Genomic DNA, 22,642 nt, shown 5'->3' on the forward strand with positions numbered 1-22,642 from the left:
CTCATTAGCTCATATTTAGAACCAGGGCAAAGATTAGCATGGGAGGGATGGCTAATTGAGCTGCAATATATTTTCAAATGCTGCTTCAGATTACACAGTATCTGTTAGTCTGATAAGTTCAGGATGCCACCATGAACCTCTTTACACTAGGTTTTTTTTTGTTGTTATGTATGCTGACAACACTTGATGGTTTCTCTAAAGTGCAGTTTTGGATGTTTTAGGTGTCACCCTAAATAATACAAACCAATGAGGCATGTAAACTTTTTTTAAAGAAAGGTTGGTATGCCTTGTGTTGAGTTGCAGATGTAAAGTCAGAAGTCAATAAATGTAAGATGAAAATAGACACCATGGCCAAGCGATAGACGCAATAAATATTGCACAACATAAACAGCATTTATACGTCCTTCGAATGAAGTGGTCTCAGATGTGTTATCTTTTGATAACATAAAATAACATAGTATTAAAATACAGTAAAATAGTAATAGTGTGAAATACTATTACAGTTTAAAATAAACATTTTCTATTTTAATATAGAAAATATTAAATAAATAATATATTTGTAGGTTTAATTTATTCCTGTGACAGTAAAGCTGAATTTTCAGCATCATTACTCCAGTCTTCAGTGTCACATGATCCTTCAGAAATCATTCTAATATGCTAATTTCTTAATATTATCACAGTTGAAAACAGTTGTGCTGCTTAATAATTTTTTGTGAAAAGTGTGATAAATTTTTTACAGTATTCTTTGATGAATATAAATTTCAAAAGAACAGCATTTATTTGAAATGGAAATCTTTTTAACATTATAAATGCCTTTACTGTCACTTTTGATCAATTTAATGCTCCCTGCTGAATAGAAGTCATAAAAAAATAAAATACTGTCGAAAAACTTAAAAATCTTACTGACCCCAAACTTTGAACTGTAGTATATGCGCACACCCACACACACACACACAATACATCACTAGAAATTATATTTTATGTAGAAAGAAATCTCATACATATATAAATATACAAGTGCTAAAAATAACCTACAGTGGGGTCCAGAAGTTCACTTGTGAAAATGCTTTTATTTTGCATTTTCCTAACTTAATTTAAGGTTTGTCATTACTAATTCATTTTCAGAATATCTGTTTTTGGTTTGTTCCCTTTTTTCTTAAAACCTGATGATTTTGACCTGACCTGAATTTGAGAATGATCCAAAGAGCATCTTGTGCTTCAATAGAAGAACATCAACCTTCAGTACAAAGAAGTTCATTGTCAAAAATCTATACTTATTTCATTACGGACTTAAAAATTGTTTAGAATTTGCAATATTTCGAATTCATTTCATACCAAATCTTTGTTTAAAAGTTGGCACATTCAGCTTTCTTAAAACTTTGAAGTCTCAACTCAAACTTTTGAACCCCACTGTAGACAGTGAAAACAGGGCTATGAATCATCCACCACAATTCACACACTCCCATTTTCTGATAAGCCATATAATTGACTATGAACACTAAATTAGACCACTGCATTTCCATTTTTAAATACATAACAGAGAGAGGTAACTATATTTCAAAAGGATGGTAACCTTTATTCCCATTTACATGCACAGAAAGAATAAAGGCAGGGGGAAAAAAAGAGAGAAACGAGTTTCCAGTTCTAGTTAAGCTGTCAAAATATGTAGCTGCTAATCACTCCAAGGAAATGAAATGAAAAATAGACGACATTCCACTTTTCAAAGTTTGACAATCACAGAGAAGGGAGAGAGGAAAAAAAAAAAAAAAGAATCTGAACTTTTTTTTTCTTCACCTCCTCTCAGTTGACAGATGTCATTTAAAATAGCTGAAATACTTTTTAATAGTTTAAGGGAGGGGGTGTTAGTGTGAGATAGAGGGAGGAGAGAGAGAGAGAGAGAGAGAGAGAGAGAGAGAGAGAGAGAGAGAGAGAGAGAGAGAGAGAGAGAGAGAGAGAGAGAGAGAGAGAGAGAGAGAGAGAGAGAGAAAGAGGAGAGAACGGGGGTGGGAGTGCGTATGGGGAAAAGGGAGCCATCTCTGCCTAATGAGCCCCTCTGGATCAGCTGAGATGGAGGGGACGTATTGACATGCACCGCTTAAACTAATACACCTAGACCAGGGATGTGCCTGTGTGCCTGGAAGCACAAGGCAGCCGGGGATACTGACAGAGTAGCTCGCTCCCCCGTCTTCAAAGAGCTCAAGTGATTAGTATGTTATCATTACCATTCGAAACGTGATTTCCTATTCCCTCTCGGCAAAGGTGACACGTCTCGGGGAGACGGCCAGCAGACTCGCGCGCCGGAAAGCCACTTCAAAGCTTTTTCTTGAATTTGTCTCCCTCGCTCATTCTCACTCTCTCAGTCGGTCTATATTTCCGAGGGGTGAGGTGTGGGTGTGGGGGGGGGGGGTTGATGTCTATTGTGCATGAGGGTGACACACACCGGGGTAACAACGAAGGTGGCCACGTACTGTAGGTGCAGGGACGACAACAACGTGACAACAACGTGACAACGACGACTTCCTGAAAATGTAAATGATTTACCTATCAAAACGAATTACCTCTCTCTGCGAATTTGTTTTGGATAAAGGGCCGACATATGGATCCAAAATGCATCCGCAAGGAGATCTTTATGAGTAGCAAAGCACCTTAGACATAGCATATCAGTTCAGATATTTAAAACAAAAAGCCCTGGATGCATATCACTCACTCTCATAGACCAAACTGACCTGAATAAAAGAAACCCGAAATAATTCATTTATTCACTATTAGAGCAGCATGACTGTCAAAATTGTCTCTCTTTTTTGGTCTTATGGAGTTCAACAGAAGCTTCTTTTAAAGAGGGCATGATAAATATTGGTGCGCCAGCGACCGCCTCTGCGCGCGCCCCTTCTCATTTGTGCCAAAGCATGTATGCCTTTTTATCTGACACCTACTTTTTCAACAAAGACGTTCTTAGATACTATAAACGAGGTTTTTTTTTTTGTTGCATTTTTTTAGTTTTTTTTTCTTTCTTCACCATTTTTTTTCCCTTTCGTGAAGAACCACACTTCAGTTGTAAGTTATTAACGTGGAACCCAGGAACAATGCGAATGCGACTCAAAAGAATTGTCTTCCCTTCTCTCTCCCCTTTTTTCAATATCAAACACGAGCGCTTACAATCGCAATTTTCAAAAGTTTTGATGATTCCTTATTATTTCAAATGGGGAGGGGGGGGGGTAGAGTCAAAGTGAATAATGATGACAGCTATGATTCAGACTGACTATGTGATCTTCTCCACCGTTTGTTTGGGACTTGTAAGAAAAGGAATTACAAGTGTCAAACAGCTGTGAATAAGGGTGCTAAATATTTAAACATGTTTTCCAGCTGAGGAAAAGTACAGTTTTAAAAAGCAGGCTAAATGTGTATAAGCTACACAGGCTTTGATTTAAATTCAGTAAAATGGGAGAACGAAAAAATGTGATTTAAAAGCTACGCATTATGGGGTAAAAACAAGGGCGGTTGAACCCACTAAAGGTATCTTCTGACCCAAGGCTGAAAAAATGCTATACTCCCATTTTGTCTGGTCATGTGGGAAAAAACAATAACAAAAAAAAAGGAGAAACACACAAGTCAAGGTAGAACTGTGAGGGGCTGTAAATTATAAATGCAGGGTGGTGGTGTGGCTCTACAGATGGTATTATTCAGCAATAGGAAGTGAAGAAATCTAAACAATATACTGATGTTCAGACAAACACAGACACAGGAGTCTATAGAAAGATCCTCCAAACCAGAGGCACTGCTGAATTTCTTCTCTTATGTGAAAGGATTTTCTAGCATGACACTGCCTGCTCTGGATTGTTTACTTAAATGTTTCTGGTAGAGCTTCAAGATGGGGAAGAGTAAAGAGAATTATCAGCTACTTTAGATCATTATTCTTGGATTTGTGTGGGTTTTTTTTTTACAGTACATAACAGGATGACACATACTTACAGTAGTAATGAATTAGTAAAATGATGCAAGTGTCATTTTATTTTCGTAAGATGACAGAAGAGAAGATAAGGTTTTTCATTTTTCCCATCCATAAATATTTAATGCATCTTTACAAATTCTTCAAGATAGAAAGGATTAGAAATTTGCATTGTAAACAGCGTTATCTTCAAAGATAAGCAATAATTTACTAAACAACATCTTTACAAAGGCAGGCAGAAGCATGATGCAGTGCTATCCAGTCCTCCACTGAGAGGAGGCTTCCTTTATGAATGAAGATCTTCAGATATTGCAGTCTGTGTGTGTCTGCATGTGTCTATGAATAGGGGAATCCCAAGTCCAAACAACAAAACACACACAGACACACACAACCCTAGACAGGAGATGAAGATACCAGCAAGCAAATACACACACACACAAGTGCACGCAGATCGAGACGACAGCCTTTTTGCCGTAATCCACATATATGCTCACTTCCAAGTCGGATGAATGCTACAAATACAAAAAGACATTACAAATTGTCCCCTTATCTCAAACTAAAAGGCAGGCTATTGTATTCTCATCCGCTGAGTGGGGGAAACGTCTTTGGGCTGCTTCCTAACGTTGCACAAAGAGAACTCCGCAGTTGGCTGTAAATTCACAATTCTGTTATATTTAGAGCCATGTGTGCTAATAACATACCAGCAGAAGCCAAAAAGAAAAGTGATAAAGACTGAAATATAGGCTAGTTCATTTTATATGTGGTAAATGAAACAATTTAGAAGTTAAAAGAAGAGTTAAACAGGTAAATAAAGTTCGGTATGCCTGCTGTATACTACTTAAGTGAACAAATTACTACTTATTTTCAATATTGATATGTTGGTGAATGATTAATCAGTCTTAAGATGCTCTACAAAACAAAGGTGATCTAAATTTACAAATAGGATAAATTAGCATATAGCATATCGTTCTAAAGTTTGGGGTCAGTAAGACTTTAATATTTTTTTAAATAAGTATCTTATGCTGAGCAAGACTTCATTTATTTGATCAAAAATAAAGTAGAATTAGTAATATTGTGAATATAGCTGTTTTCTATTTTAAAATGTAATTTATTCCTGCAATGGCAATGCTGACTTTTTTATTTTGCTGAATATTCTTTAGTTTCAAATGATACTTCAGAAACCGTTCATCTTAATTTGGTGCTCAAATAACATTTTTTATTATTATCAATATTAAAAACTTATGCTGCTTAATTTTTGTTTCAGGATTCTTTGGTTAAATCTTTTGTAGCATTTTAAATCACTTTTGATCAATTTAATGCATCCTTGCTGATTAAAGTATACATTTCTTTAAAAATTTATATTTTTAGTGTTTTATTTTAAAAAAAACGTAGAATTTAATATTGGCCACAAGATGCATCTTTGTGTTCAAAAACAGTGCAATGAAACAGTGAAAAATTATACTTTTTAACTTGACATTTCAAAATAAATCAGTGTTTATGATATGAGGTGAAACATCAGTAACAGCAAAATAATTATTTTACAAAATATCTCAGCATTCTAATGAAAACACTGCTACTAAAATATCAAAGTTTACAAAATAAAATTTTAACTAGTAATCAACTAATGTTGAACTAATAGTTGTCCATCACTAAAAGAGAATAAACGCTTATACCGGTCTTTTTATTAAAACAGAATTCTCGTTGCATGTTTTGACAAGCTGATAAAATCTTTTAAGGTTTGGTGTGAAACAGCTTTGATTCAGTTCCTCGTAGAGCAGCATGTAAAAATGAGCCTCATTTTGAGCTCAATCAAAAGAGACTCAAAAATCTGATTACGCCTTCTTTATTCTGACGAAGCGGGAAAATGAATGGAGGATCTGCTGGAAAAAGAGGGAACCAAAATGGGAAGGAAGAGCAGCACTTACCTCTTCACGTAACTTTATCAGCTGCCACATGAAGGCACAAAATAGAGGGACGGAGAGGGAGGGAGAAAAAGAGTGAGAGAGATAGATAAAAAGCCGAGACATGGCAGGAAGCAGATCAGTCATGCGGCTGGGTACAGAATTAACCTTGACGATTTATCTGTTTGCATGTTTAGCATTTAGAAATCACAGACAAACACATTAAAAGAAGCTAAACACGAGACTCATGCCGACTTATTTGAACAAACAAAGATCAAGTTCTCGTGCTGTCACATTAAACAAAGAGACTGGGAATGGATTTCTCAACTCACGACGTCTAAACTATCATCATCAAGGAAGAGGGGGAAAGAAACAGTCACATCACAGCACTTGATATGGCATAAGGGGGGAAAAAACACTAGCGTATCAGTCGGTACAGTAGGATAATACAGATTGCGTACAGTAAGAATGGAAGCTTTGAGGATTTAGGCTCAACAACAACTCTGCAGGATTCCTACTTGTGGGTTAAGAAACAGAAAGTGACACCAAGCAATGCTCCCTTTTTATTATTACAGGATGTGCCTATCACTTCTGACTCGCTATCAATGTCAAGTGTATTATGCATTAGGCCCAGGAGGGTTGAATGTATATACATAAACAAAGCCAAGATGTTGCATATCATTTATGGCAACAACCCATTATGGAACAAAAAAAGAAAATCATGGGTAATTTATTTTTGATAAAAGGGAATCTCATATTAAAACTAGTAAAACAGAGAATGCGTGTCTTGCCATGCACTTAGTGGCCCTTGAACGGTCTCTGAAAGAGGCTAACATAATTTAAACTTAAGTATATTAAGCATTTAAAGCAGCTATTCATTACAGCCTCTTTATTTAACACAAGCATTCTCTGCAAAAGGTGAGTTGCTTATCAGCCTATATTCAGAAGACGAGGGGAAGGACAAGTTTCTTAATTTGTCAGCCGTTGCAGGTGATTTTTTAATCTCCATTTCTTGCCAGAGATTAAAGGTTAGCAGATCTAAGGGGAAGCTCTGGGCCATTATTAAAGGCCTCTCATCTCTTTTTGTGTGCGCTGGTCATTTTGAATTTCGCAATTTTTAAATCATTCGCTATCATTTCAGAAAAGAGACAGAACTTGGATCATAAATTATAAACCTAATGCCTGACTCAAAAGGCTGAATCTATGGGCGTGATGTTAAACTGTGGTGGTGATGGTGGCCGCTGTAGCTTGCAGCGAAGCTATGCTTGCAGCTCAATGTGAAGAACGTCAGTAAATCTAGGATGAAAGGTTTCTGATATAACAAAGCACCTTTTGCAACAAACAAACAAAACAAAACAAAATAATGAAATTAAATTGAGGAATGAGGACTTAACTAAATGTGGTGTGCATAAGAATTTAACTTAATTGTACACCAACTAAAAATAAATCACTTTGTTTTTTTTTTGCAATTGTATGTTGTATTGTACAGCACTTTGGTCTGCAAGTGCAGTTGTAAAGTGCTTTATAAAAAAATGAAAATTAAATTAGGTTAAATATTTGTAAACTGAGGTCATTTTATTTAACAGTTTAAAAATAAAAACTGGTATAAACATGTAAGAAATAAAATATAATAACATATTAAAAAATAAAATATATAAATATGAGATACAAAATAATTGTATTACAAAATTATTAAATAATTGGGGTTGTGTGCAAAAAGAATAAAAGTTATATTACAGACATCCTAACAACACCATGAGCATGCTATATTAAAAATCAAAAGATAAAAAAAAAAGAAGAAATGATGAATCTACAATATTTAGTAGAAAAAATTTAAGTTCAGAATCACAAAGGATATACAACCAGACACGAAAAATAAGTAAGGCCAAATTGCAGCTCCGAGCTGGTGATTTTCGAGGTAGCTTCCTTACGTCGCCTGCATTATTCAAAAGGCCAAAGTTTGTGAATACACTATAGAAGTGGCTATTTGGGTTTGCTGTGAGCCCACCCGAGCTAAACACAACCCTGCAGACCGTCTCAATGAACACCAAACAAACCTTGTTCTATCATATTTGTGCTGCTTGGACGATTGCGAGCCCTCGCCGAGGATTTACCAAGAGAATCAGGAAGATTTTAAGCTTGCTGTTGTTCTTTCAAGCCACGTTTTTTCCGCTTTAAACCAAACCGGACAACCAGTCTTTTGTTGCTTTACCTGAACTCGCAAGCATTTTTTCGAGGAAACGTCGATGAAAAGCTGAAAGAAATTTTCCAAAATTGTTTAATTATGTTGTGATGAGTTCATTCCTTCGTTTTTTTTTTTCATGTGGTTGTTATTCAAAACTGCACTGCTGCAATTTTTCTGTTATGATAATCAGCGGATTTTCAAACAAAGATTTTTTTTTTCCCAATACGGAACTCGATACAAGTGGTAATCTGCTTCCTTTGTAGCCTGTAAAATCTGGTCCACGCCGGCTCAAACCTGCCCAATCTCTCGTGGCCATGCCTTCTGCTGTGTCTGAAATCGAAACTATTCCGCAGAGTATTCGTGTGCGAAAAAATGTGTGTGCGCTCTCACAAGTACGTGTGTGGTAAAAATGTGTGCGTTTCGGGTGGAAAGGGTAGGGGGAGGGATGTTGAAGAAAAAAGTGCAACGGTAGACCACCACATTATTAAAAAAAAAAGAGCGATAGCGCCAATTCGGTCTCTGTCCGCATACAGATAACGAATAAATGCCGAACTCTATTAAACCGTCCTTTAGCTATTATCGCAGGGCCAACACGCTATTTTCAGAACTTATGACGGCTCCCTATTTACTTAGCTATAAATCCTCGCCATGTAACGAACAGATTTGTGACTGGTAATGATCTGCTCAGCCAGGGCTATATGAAATGAGCCTGACCTCTTTTAGATCGTAAGGAATTAAATTGACCGACTCACCCCAGTCCCCCCCCCCCCAACCCCACATCTCTTCCCCTCCACTCTATCGGTCCTGTCTCGCTCGATAAAAAAAAAACCCTGAAGTTCCGACCACTCCACTCACAGCAAGTCTTGTGTTAGGATCCCGAGTTTAATGCAGTATTTTTTTTTTTTTTAAATGGAAATTAAGTTCAACACCTGAGGTCTGATTGGAAAGAGAAAACTGGTTCTTCTTCTCCCATAAGGAAATGTTTATGCATATTTAAAATGCATGTGTAAAACTGATACAGAACAAAAATGACTATGAGATCATATTTTCCTATTTCATGGAAAATGGGATAAAACATTTATACATATTACTCTACTAGAAGTTTTTTGCAAAATTAGAAAATGGATAAAAAAATAAATAAATGTGTTTATAAAATAAAATAATATATATTTATTATCTCTCTCTCTCTCTCTCTCTATGTGTGTGTGTGTGTGTAGTACAAATTGCAAATGTATTCAAATATTTATATATACATACATACATGCATTGCTCATCCTCATGCCCTCTTGTGCTTATTGTTTGTGTCTTTGTGTGAAAAGAGGATTTTGATAGTGTAGGAGAGACAGAGAGTGAGAAGCTTGAATGTGTCTAAGGCAATAAATATAACAACATCCCAAAGCACTTCATCCATTTACCAGATCAATGGCTGCAATCTAACATATATGTATCTGTTTTTATTGTCTCTAATGTCTTGTTATTAGGCAAATTATCTTTAAGTGTTTTGAGAATTGCTAATATGAAAAGGAATAAGCAACTTCAGGAACTGAAATATAATCCTTTTAAACTATTGTCCTATTGTTCAAACACCACAAAAGTGAATAAAGTATGAAAGCCCGCATCTTAAAAATCCATATCAAATGAGCTTTTGTGCCTTCCATGACAATTCATAATTATTTTTGATAAAAGGAGCTGTCATTGAATGCAGCTTGAATAACAACTCAAGTAATATGGTTTGTCATAAACTGATTTTACAAAAGCAAGAAGGGAGTCAATAAAAAAAAAAGCAAACGCGAGTTATAATTTTCTTTCCTTTGGCAAGAATTTGATAAAACCATCAATGTCTAGCTGTGGGTTTGACAGCTCGAGGGACACTTCTACTACTAACTTCGTATGAAGTGTCACACTCATTTTTGTGTCCCACTAATTTGGTGAGAATATGCATATCAATTACCCATCACGGCTAGAGCTACATATGTTTGTAAGATGTGTGGTGCAAAGTTCATCTGTGAAATGCTAATAAGGGGGAAATGACAAAAAAAAAAAAAACCTTAACAGTTACAGATGATGAATGTCTGTACGCTTGTGGATTGGTGTCTGTGTTGACATGTGGCACATTCGATAAATATAGCAAGATAATTAAATGCAGTAATTATTCAAAGGATCTTATTGTGGGGTCCTATTTTTAAGAAGGTGATAAAACTGTATCCTAAATGTTAAATGCTCACTCTAGAGTATACACACACAAAAAAAAGTATATATATATATATATATATATATATATATATATATATATATATATATATACACACACACACACATATACATATACATATACATATACACACTATATATATATATATATATATATATATATATATATATATATGTGTGTGATATCTGAGGATATATCCATTTTAACAAATAACTTATTTTTTATATCCTTAATAATACCAACCATCATTCCTTATATTATTATTTATATCGTTTTTCCACAGTGACACTCTCTGTTTAAGGATCTTCTAAAACAGCAGGTTTTTTTTGTTTGTTTTTTTTTGGGGATGGGGGGGTTCGTTTTTAGAAGAATAAGTGCTTGTGCGGATGGTGAACAGCTGGGAGAAAGCGGGAATTTACCCCAATCTGGTACTGCCCAGACGCTGGTTAGTGCCTGAAGCCCATTCAGCACTGGGCAGCTTTGCATTAAACAGTGTTGCTTCTGCATGACTGGGTGCCAATGCCTGCCTCTCTCTGCCCCTCGTGGCCCTGACCCGTCCTCACCCCGAGCAGCCACCCACACTGGGAAAGCACAGCCCCTGATTAACACCCTACCTGACTCTCCGAGGAGCTCGCATCATCCCCCAGGAGCTCGTTCCGCACCTCATCACTGTAGGCAATACGTGACCTTTTCTGCAATGGAAACAGGTTGAGAGAGGAAAAAGAGAGAAAGTGAAGAGACAGAGAAGGAAAAAGAAGTGGGGCAAGGGGAGAAAGACAGAAAAAACAAGCTTTAGTTCATTTGACATGAAAAAAAAAAAATCACACATTTCTAAAGCACGAGAGCCCCCTGTTGGATCAACAAATGAAACAAAAATACAGGTGATATACTGGAGCGAGTGTGTGTGTGCGCGCGTGCATGTTGAGGAGAGAGAAGAAGCGAGTGTGTGTAATCTAGTTTGTGTAGACACTGTGGCTTGAGTGAACCACAGCCCTCAGATACAATGGCAAAAGCCCCCCTTTCACTTAAATAAATAAAAAGTGTAGAATAGCAGACCATAGTACAAGACAGAGGCAGGGAGCGTATTAGGAAAGTATCAGTTGTCAGAGGGAAATGTGTTCTGGGGGCTGTCACTGCTGTCAGTCCTGTTCTCTGGCTAACCCTGTGATAATACCAAGCCAGGGAGCTAGACAGAGAATAATTCATCACCCAGGTCGACGCGATTGGCGTGCCATCAGATTTGGGCTCGTTCCCCCGTCTCTCCTCCGCTACGCAGTTGGGAGAAAGAACGCCGTGTCCAAAAAAGAAAACACACACACGCACACACTCAACACTTCAGAGCGTGCCACCTCCGATTCAGCAAGTGCAGAAGCAGAGTATGGCATGTTTACAAACACACCCGACCTCTTCAAATACCCTCCAAACTAAACACACACTGGTGGTGCGGCGGAGAAAAAAAAAACACACTGAGATGGCGTTTACCAAGAGCCCTTTGCTTCCCTCTGTTCGCTCTTCCTGCAGGCTGGCACTCTTCGGGAGGATGAGAGCAGGGAAAGGTGCAGGCGATCCACGGGGAAACTAAACAGCAAAATAACTGCTATCCAAGAACTGCTATCATTTTGTGATGCAATGCTGTGTCACAATTTCTTGCAGAGGAAGCGGTCAAATCCTGGAGGATATGACATGAAAATATATAAAAAATTAAAAGTGGAGTTTGTTTAGCGAGTTTTTATCAGACTCAACAATTTCTGAACATTTTAACTTTTGAAAATGTTTAGTAATGAATCTGCACCATGCTAAATTTTTTAAAAACTGAACGCAACATTCGTGATATTTTGATCACTAGACCATAAACAAAAGTAGACAATATAAAGCGGAAATGTAGCAAATTGGGATATCTAGAAAGGAAGCGAGGAAAGTGAAGCTGACAGATCTTTCGGTTCTAAAAGTGGGGTTTGTTTAGTGGGTTTTATCAGAGTCTAAAATTTCTGATCATTTTAAATTCTGAAAATGTATAGTAATGAATTTGCACCATGCTAAATTTTTATAACTGAATGCAGCATTCGTAATATTTTGATCACAAACAAAAGTAGTTAATATAAAGCAAAAAGGAAGCAAGGGAAGGGAAACTGACAGATCTTTTGGTTTCAAAATAAATACGTGTCGTGTCATATCTCGTGTCACTTCTGATTTAACCGATAAGCAATCGTTTGCATTTGTGTGCACATTATTTCACAAACGAGCACCACAAACAGAGCGCGTCTTCTGACGAGGAAAAAAAAAAAAAAAAACACACCCACATGTTCCATCTTAGTCGAGTTTCATCTTAAAGAACAGCAGAGGAACTTTGGGGAATGTCGGCATGTTCATAATTGAAAACGGAAGCCTTGGAGATGCCTTCATTTGAATGCACACACTATCGTCTTCAAACCCTATTTTTGTTTCATTCTTCTTCTTCTAAATAGCTGTTTGTTGTAGCTGAGAGCATCAACCACTTTCACGATGTAACCTTTGAGTGCTTCTCGCACAAAAAGAATGGCAAATGCAGCCTTAAGTCTTCGAAGGGGAAAACTAGTCATAGAAACAAAGCGAGACGCCTCTCCCAGCCCGTTTACACCATTTTGCAACTCCCCCTGCAGTAAAACAAGCCTCACACTGATTATTCTCCCTTCATCTGCTGCTATAGCACAGCAGCTGGGCAATATTGACTGCTTAACCCTAGGAAATACTTTGATTGGTACTTTGCATTGGATCTGAGCAGAGTTATAGGTTATTAGAATTATTTATTTTCCCACTTATCTCCTACATACTCATCTCATATATGCCATGCATTAATAAAGTGGAGCTATTTATTTAGATCATTGGGGTATTGCATATTTAATCATGACCCATGATGACCTAAAATGGATTAGAATGATGTGAATGAAAGTTACATAAAATTAAGTTCTTGCTTTTTAAAAAATAAAAAAGAAGAAATAATCAATGGATTTTAATGTTCATACATAGTTCAGCTAGAGCACTCAAATATAAAACCTGCACTAAAACATAAAAACCCAGAGAGAAGGCTTTGTAATCGTAAGAATGAAGATGGCTTATTGCTACTGAAAAAAAAGGCAAAATCTTTTTAAAATCTGTTTGAAAGGTCTTTCTCTTGTCACTTGTTTTAATCTTGGGTGAGAATTTGCTTCTATTCCCAGAAGCATAGGGAAAAGGTACAAAGATCCGTCTTAACTTTATGCAAAGTGGTCTGACTGCCTTTTAGAACAGACATGTCTCATCAAACCAGAGACGAGGGTTTTAGTGTCCTGTCAAAAATGTGTGTTATAAGACTGTTGACATGATGCACAATGCAAAAAAATATAATTGCATATGCATCATGCATGCTAAATATTTATATCAGCCATGCAAATTATCATATAGTGTCTGTGAAATAAGAATGAAATGAACAAAACTGCAGCAGATGTCACATAAATTTATTTAAACCATCCATAAAACTGGTTTCTGTAGTAACATTATGATTAATGTTAAGCGCAGGAAAAAGTAAGAGAATGAAAAATATTTCAAAATGTTAGAAATAATTACCCTAAAATATCTTATTATAAATCAACCGCTATCTCTTATTGTTCATCATTAATATTGCATTATTTTTTTCACCACACTGCTCACTGACAGCAAACGGCAACACAAGGACGCAAATAATAATGGAACCTGAACTGCAGCAAAAGTAAACAGTTCATTAGATAGGCATTAAAAGGCATAAAAATACCCAGGGGCAGAGTTTAATGAGAGGCCCTGAAGTGACACTGCCAAAGCTTTTTCCTCCACTTTTCCACTCGGAAACCACACGGCTGGTGGCAAACCGTGAAGAGTAATTAATGATATTTAATTTATAAAGTGTGTTTCATTAAGTATTTCTCACCAGTGGGAAAACGTCTGGCCAGTTATGATTTCGAATTAATGGGACTTTAGTCAAACACAATGTGGCTGCCTCAAATTGCCATTTAACCTTTTTCTTTCTGGAGCTAATAATCTGCTGAAAATGTTTAAGGGGAATTGACGATTGAAGTGTGTGTGTGGGGGGGGCTAAGAAAGAAGAAAAATATTCACCTCATACTGATGATTTGTGTAACAAAACATCACATCTATAAAGCAGATAAGAAAAAGACTATGACTAACAATGAATGGCATTTAATACATAGCAATATTTAATATGATTGTTATTAAGGCATTGTGTGCATGTATCATGTGTGTTTTGTGTGGTTAAGCTGTGTTCTGCAACAGCGGTCAAAGCGTCATGTGTTTTTATGAGTGCATCTGGTCTATAGTAAAGTGCTGTATTGGTTGAAGAAAGCAAAGACCTTTTCAAGCAGGCTCCAGTATCACAACAGTCTTAAATAATGCATCTCATCCTAGCAGGGGTCTAACACCATCCGCAAGCAGAAAGAATACTATTCACACAAGCACAGGAAGCTACACATCCATCCGCACACACATAATCTTGCTGTTCTCTTTTAACATCTAGAAAATAAATTGTAGGAGATTGTGCAATTAAGTGAGCACTTTTTTTTGTCCACTTGATACGATATCAGATAAAGGCACAAAGTAATGACGGTCGCAGGAGGGTCTTTATGCCTCTGTGATACATTTTTTAGCCTTTGGTAACATCAAATCGGTCGTACGGCTGATAGATGGACAGATGCGTTTGGTTTTGCGTGCGTCAGTGTGACATTTACGTTAGTCGCTTGTGGTAAAAATCGCAGGAGCTGTGCACAACACATGGACTGATATCAGCATGGTGTCTCTCATTAGCACACAGGTTACTGGTGTGTGCCTTTAATTCACTGAGCACTGTGTATGAAATAAAAACAAACCAACCATGAAGGAAAATTCAGGAACAAATGGAGGCCACGGAGATAACAATCACATGAATATGGTATTGTGATATACTAATGTAGAGTGAAATATTGCTCTTTGTACTTAAAATTAAAAAAAAGAAAAAATCTGACTTTTAAATAATATTTATAATTATAATTTATTATTTGCAATATAACAATTATAAATATAAAATTAATATTTATATTTATAATGTAATATTTTTAACAAAATATTTACAATTACAATCATCACATGAATATGCTATTTTGATATACTAACGCAAAGTGAAATGTTGCTCTGTGCTTGCATTTTATAAAAAAGAAAATAATTAGACTTAAATAATAATTATAATTGATAATATTGTAATTATAGATATTATCAATTATAACATTACGTCTAATTATTTTCTTTTTTATAAAATGTAAGCACAGAGCAACATTTCACTCTGCGTATGTCACAATAGCATATTCATGTGATTGTAATTGTAAATATTTTGTATTTTGTATATTTTGTAAATATCACATTAACATTATTCATTTTATAATTAAAATGTATTAAATGTATAATTAAGTAAATAATATTAACTTATTTTATATATTAACATTACTGTTATTATAATTACTATTATGTATTATAAATTTAGATGTTTAATATTTGTAAAATATTATATTACAAATTAGTGTACTTTTTAAAAAATATACATAAAATGACAAATTCAAAAAATTATTTAAAAAAAAAACTAATTTGTCATGGAAAATCTCATATACATATATATATATATATATATATATATATATATTGAAACATAAGGGAAAAAAGAGAGGCCGATATAATAAAATATAATAAAAAAAAAAAAAAAAAAAAAAGATGCCAAAAAATGGCATGAAAAAGTTTCTACATAATATAAATATGCTGTATCCAATACAGCCTTGGATATTTCTGTCAATGTCATGTTCGAAACACCAAGTGCAGTCAATAAACCTAACGACTCTGCCCACATACAGAGAGCGAGGGAAAAAACGATTGCAAGTGAACTCTCAACAAAAGAGCAAATTCAAGCTGCTTTGATTGAAGAAACGGCATATACTTCTTGAAGGCCGGGGAGTCGCTGCGAATGGTTATTTCTTTAAGGCATAAGCGCCGATTAAACCCAATATTAAAATATGGAAGCAGTTCTAATGAAAAATCAAAGCCCGTTTCTCTGGCAGCCGAGCTTTTTCTCACATTAATGCTGGGTTGGGAGCAGGGCCGGTGCGGGCACTAGCAGAGCAGACCCCGGCTAGGCAAGAGTGGAGAAATCAATAGAGAAGAGCCGGTGGGGAGGGAGACTGCCAGAGCTGGCAGGGCCGGGCCGGCTCCCATCACAGCACTCTCCTCTGGCGTGCAGTGGGGAATGAAACGGGCCTCCCTGGGTCAGCACCAGAGAAAAGGTGAGATTAGAGGAAATGGAGGAGGGATTTCTGAGGCACAGGATACCTGGCGAGCCAGGGACCAATCGCCCATTAGCCTGTGGCTACCTACATATGGTTCACTGAACCCTGCACAGAAAATAACTATTTTTTTTCTTGTCTTTCTTCACCTCCCCCGATCCATCTTTCTCACTCCATCTAACTCTCTCCTTCTGGAAAAAAAAAGTGATATGTTTTTTTTTTTGTTTTTTTTTATATTCTGACCTAAGTTCATGCCATATTTAGCATCTGATGTCTGTTGTGAGTGTTTCTTCTAAGAACACTCCGATGCAACCAGTCATAAAGAAAAAAGCTGAGCTTATATGCTATTATTGTGTGCGAATACACACGGGAATGAATGGCTACACAGTGAATAACGCCTTGCTCGGTCTCTCCCTCTTCTCCTCGCAACGCGACTATTGTCTGGGATGAATGCTCAAATCATTAGCATAAAAATACCCAAACACACAGCAGCTTAACCACATCATTAATTCTATACATGAATGTATATTTGTCACTGCCCTATGTGCACCAAATTCAAATGGAGATTTAAACAAAGGCCTCATCCACAGTCATAATGAAGTGCAGTCCTGTGAAATCAACTGCAACCATTCATTACAATAGAGCTCAAGACGGAAGTTCAAGACAAGATATTTATCCCGTGGCCTCTGCTAATCCTTTCTGTATATATATCTCTGTCGGAAAAGAGATGATCTCTAAACTCAGTTACACATTATTTTTATTGTGTGTGTGTGGTAATTGATAAATATATTTAAATATAATTATACGACTGACTAATTTAACAAAGTAATAATATTATAATTATATAATAGATTGAATTAAATTAAATAGTAAAAATATATCTAGCTGATATAATTGCTTAATGCATTTCAAATAAATATGTTTTAAAATAGAATCAACTTAACAAAATAACACTGAATAATATTATAATAAAATACGATTTAAACAATCATTTAAAATAAAAGTACAATAAAATAAATTACTTCTACAAATAACTTTAAGAAATAAAAATAATTCTTAGAGCAGAACAAGTTTACCCTGCATTATGTAGGAAGAAATTCATTTAAAATGCGAATATCAAAAATATAAGCTTGGACAAAAATCTAAGATTATTTAATCAAACATTTAAATGCAAGGAAAAAGCAAAGACTTAAAAATGGTTTGCTACCTAGACCTACTCTCTCTTTAAGCTCTATGTTTTAAAAAGTGTGATGGATGTGACGTTATATTTCAGATTTGCCTCATTTTAATCAATTACAAAAAGCTAATTTCTACCACAGGCTTTCACCATAATTTTCAACCACTATAATTCCAGTCAAAATGCTCCCTAAAAAAAAAAAAAGGAACTCTCTCATCCTCATTACAGAGAAAAACCTAGCAATAATTTACAGATTTCATATATGCACTGTAAATATATCACTCCATTAAAAGGGAGGACGAATTGATGTCTATGGAGTCTGAGATGTCAAAGTTTTGTCACTCTCTCTCTTTGGTGCGTGCGTTTAGGGGGGGGGGGGGGGGGCAATGATTCATAATACATTTCATAAATACTTCATGATTTTTCATACTTAAGCTGGCCTGGCAAATCAAAAAAATGTTGTCACCCCTTTTCGTCCCTCATGTCAGTTCATCATTTTCTGGGGGTGTCACATGTCACTTTCACTTTACAGGAGCGATAGGAACGGGCCGAGAGAGGAGACAGCTCTGCTGTGTCTGATTTTCTAGCCACTCTCATACAGACACACAGACACATGGAGTAGTTTGTCTTGGACTGAAAAACTACCTGATCTGTGTCACGGGTAACTATGAAGACAAATAGGATAATCATTAACTCAGTTCAAATAAACGATACACAACCAAAAACATAGCAAAATAATCAACACATTACACAAATATTCATACTTGTATGAAGATTTGTAGCTACATTTTATCCACAAAATGCTGCAATTACCACAAAAAAATAAAAGTATTAAAAAAAAACTAAATAGTTTTTTAGAAATAAAAGTTACTCTTACATACAATTCAATTGTAATACTATTTTTATGTTATCCTGAATGCAGTCATGGACCTAAATAGTTTTCGTATTTTTCTATAATTAAAAGAATATTAATTCAGAAATCATCTAAAAATGTCCAAATATTACGCTGTAAAATTAGGCTTTCATATACACTCGGCCAGATCTAGTTTTCTAGCTTGAGAGAAAACCTCCACTTCTTATTAAGAACATGGGCTCTTCATTCCCAGCCATGGAGGCTTGATTTTCTCCCTCGAGTGACACAGTCCTTCACCTCATCACCGTCCCATCACTGCGATTAGAGCACGCGCCACAGCGCTGATCTCTGCAAAGCCACACAATCCCATCTCAGAGTACCAACCAATCCGCAAGACGCCCCGCGTAAAACAACTCCATAATAAAAGACACGTTCAAAAGATTGATTTAGTCCCTTCTTAAATCGGTACCATCTCAGAAAAAGAATCCCATCAATCCGTGAGATTTCCATAATAAACACAGAAGGTTTGTAATCAGGCTGGCTATACTCAAATGACACAACTGTTCTAATCTGCATTACCTTCTTAGTGCCGTGAAACAATCAGACAACAATCAAGAGTTTTTCAGAGTGCATATTCAGCTCTAATTTAAGGCGATTAAAAGTGTCGAACATCCGGGTCAAGTATGTCTGTCATGCTTCTCTTTTGTGGAAGCTGCTGTAATTGATGACTTGGTTGGTTTGACAAGAACTCGAAGAAACAAGTTTTCTGTTTTGATTCAGAGAGATTCAAAAGGCTTATTTGGAAAGCATGTGTGTGTAAAACTTGATATAGCGCACTAAAGGCTGCAACAAGTCTACAGATGAGAAGAGCTTGACGATTAAAAGTTAACTTGGGGAAGTGCAGCAAAGTTTTTTTTGAAGTCAGTGGATTTCATCAAGATGATTGACAAACCTGTTTTCAGTTTACTTATCCGACAAACCCCTGAAGGGATTTAACAAACTCCAACAAAGTTTTGCAGAATCTGTGACCTGAACCTTGACCAGTAATTTTGTCATTTAAAATTGCCAGTTGACAAATCGCTAAAAAGACTTTTTGCTAAATGTCACAGATCATTCAAAGACATCCATTTACCCTTGTGAGACAATTTAAAAAATAAACAAATAACAAAGCTGCCCACAATCTGACATTTTTAACAACTAGGGCAAATTTACCATTGGAAAACTAGATCACATTGAACAATTTCACATGTAAACTTATCAGACTGCTTAAGCTTAATAATGCCTTAAATAAACGTGATTAAACTCACGGTAATGTTCATGTTTTTGAGTTATTGGTCATAGTATAAATCCCTAAACCTTACAAAATACTTTTGTGGTCAGCCATAAAAGAGAAAAATTATTAAATAGATGCAATTATGCAGAATTATTAAATATATGCAATGTCTGTCTGAGTACAGAGCTTCAATTTCACTAAAAGATGTTCAATACAATTCACTATTTCATTATTAACCTTAATATTAATTTTATTTCTTTAAGATCATCCGTGCTTTCTTCACAATACACCTGATAAACCATCTGAACTGATTCAAGGCAAACTCATGATAATCAAACATCTCATAATTATGTCATTACTAATTTATTCCAAAAATTATTTTAAAAAACATACCATTTATATCGAATCATCCATAATAAATCATGGGTTTAACAACCATTGTCCATAAAAATCAGAATGATTTTAGACTCACATTTTCTCTATATCTAGAAAATACAAATGCAAAAAGCATTGTATGAAATAAAGCCTAACAAAGTGTTATGATATACAAATGTAGGCACAACCTTATTACTATTAAACTCAAACATAAAAAATAGCTAAATAGCTAAAAGGAATAATAATAATAATCATTTGTCATCACATTTTTTTATAAAATATCTAAAATAACAGCACATTCATAAATTATTATGCAAATGTGATGCCAGCTGCTAAAAAAACTATTAGTCTCAGAAGTCAGTTCATTAAAAGAGCACAGTTCATAAAGATTAAAACACTATAGTGCTGAGACCAAAGCACAACGCTTGAGTTGGAGTCTTGTGAAAGGTGTAGAAAGGTGGGAGAGACCCGTACTCAAGCAAGACCCCATCTTGCCCTTTAAATGAGCAAACAAGTACCCCCCATCAACCAGGATATTCACAGTGTTTAATCTCAGAGTTCCTCAAAGGAAAGAAGTAAAAAAGAAACCGATGGTCTACCTATATCTAGGAAAACGGCTTTGATTAGCAATTGCCTAAAAGCAGTGATGAGCAACGATCTCTTCCTGATACCTTGAACAATGTCGCCATCTATCTTTCATAGAAGGAAATGAGCCAGAACCAGGAAATGAGCCTGATAATGCAGTTTAGCTAGTTTATCATCTCTTTATTGATCAATGAGACAACCAATTTTTCTATATTAAAATACATCTAGCTTTGTATAAACAAGAATGTTATGTAAGCCCATCACCCATAATTCCTTTATTCAATATTTTCTATATATACAGTGTTGAATAAAAGTGGGGGGAATCAATGTAGAGATAAGAAATCAATTATTACTTTTTTTTAATAAAATATTTAACACTTACTGTTTGATACAAATAAAACAACAAAAAATAAATGTGGAACCCGTAAGGCCTTATATAGACTGATATATCAAGGAATAGAACAAAAAATGTTCCACTTGCTTTGAAGATATTTTTTTTCCTTATTAATTACGCCTCCATTACTTTTTGACCAAACAAAAGCATCGCTAAGAGGCACTGACATTTACTTTTGGCTTTTACGGCCCGTGACTGACTTTCGGCCTAACACAAATAAGCTTTAACTTATTGTTTTGTGAGCATTTAGCACTTTTGCCTTTTTGCTAATATAAGGCCTCTGCGGGGGTTCTCGGCTTTAAGACCCTGCGCCCCCATTATCAAAATGAAGCCATCATGAAGCGAGCATACCTTCGGGATGTCCTTCTGATATCTGCCTACTTTCTCTTAAAAAAATGGCAGGGTTAAGAGGTCGGCCGGTCCCCGTCTGCCGCCGAACAGGAGGCTTAGTCTGGCGAGTGGGATGGAGCGAAGACTTCAAACCGCGGGGTGAACGGGTGAGTGCGAGCGGGGGTAAAGAGAGAGAAGCTCCAGGGAGGCCAGAAGAGGGGAAGGGCAAGACAAGGCCTTGATTTCCCGTGGAAGCACAACAAAGCCTCTGCTTTTTTAGAGAGAGCAGCGATGGCCCTCTCCCTGACACCTCTTAGAAGTGTGCGTGTGTGCTCACGTTGCGTGGCAGAGAGGATAAGCCATCCACGCTAAAGCATTTGGCACTTCTGAGGAGCCAGCTGAATCTCCCAGCTTTAGGACAAGTTTCTGGGGTTTGCTATCACCGGCGGCTTCAGGGGGATCTGTTCTTCAAATGCACATAAACTTAAAGAACCAAGGAGAAAATGGCTTTCAATCAGGACAATTATCTCATTCATATATAAATAGACTAAACCAGAAGTTTAGGACATACATTACTTACTGTTTTCATTAATATAACATTCTCCATTTCATTATAATTACTATTGAGCCCAATGAATTTTAATTTCTTGAATTATCTACAAAAAGTAAAATATTTGATCTTTTAGTTTCCAAATTACTGAGTCTGGAAAGCATAAAAAACAAACGACGGCTTAAATGTTAACAGCAACCAACATCTTGCATATCCATGATTAGTTAGCATAGAAATATATCTAAAAAAAAAAAAATGAGGTGAAAGGCAAAGGAATGCAACCATGAACGGTGCACTAAACCCTTTCACAGCGGGTGTTAATTGCATGATAATTAAGCACGGCAACAGTCAAGAGGGAGAAGCTAAAGATTAATCATCGGCCAATTAAATGCCCACGGTGAGGAACGTGAGGCCCCTCGGAGACGAGAGATCTCCACTGTGATCTGAGCTATCAGCACAGCGGCACAACATCAGATCACTGGCAAAAGATCCTTTTCAAAACTCTCCTCATTTATGTCAGCCTTTCTGGAATCGTTGTGGATGCCGTAGCCATCTG

At 36.1% G+C, this 22,642-nt stretch overlaps 1 protein-coding gene across 8 annotated transcripts in view; it reads right to left on the minus strand.

Annotated features, from left to right (window-relative positions):
• vti1a (vesicle transport through interaction with t-SNAREs 1A) overlaps window positions 1–22,642 on the minus strand; it is a 144,814-nt gene that overhangs the window by 107,848 nt on the left and 14,324 nt on the right. For 4 of the 8 annotated variants that reach the window (XM_079851618.1, XM_079851622.1, XM_079851620.1 and 1 more), the window contains exons 4-5: window positions 10,859–10,936; window positions 5,872–5,892 (exon numbers count right to left, since the gene is read on the minus strand). In XM_079851618.1, coding sequence (XP_079707744.1) covers window positions 5,872–5,892; window positions 10,859–10,936 — 99 coding nt within the window. The remainder of the gene's footprint in view (window positions 1–5,871; window positions 5,893–10,858; window positions 10,937–22,642) is intronic. The other 4 variants (XM_079851619.1, XM_079851624.1, XM_079851621.1 and 1 more) reach the window with 1 other exon arrangement.

Source organism: Squalius cephalus (assembly GCF_949319135.1).
Source record: "Squalius cephalus genome assembly, chromosome: 19".
In the NCBI taxonomy this organism is placed as follows: Eukaryota; Metazoa; Chordata; class Actinopteri; order Cypriniformes; family Leuciscidae; genus Squalius; species Squalius cephalus.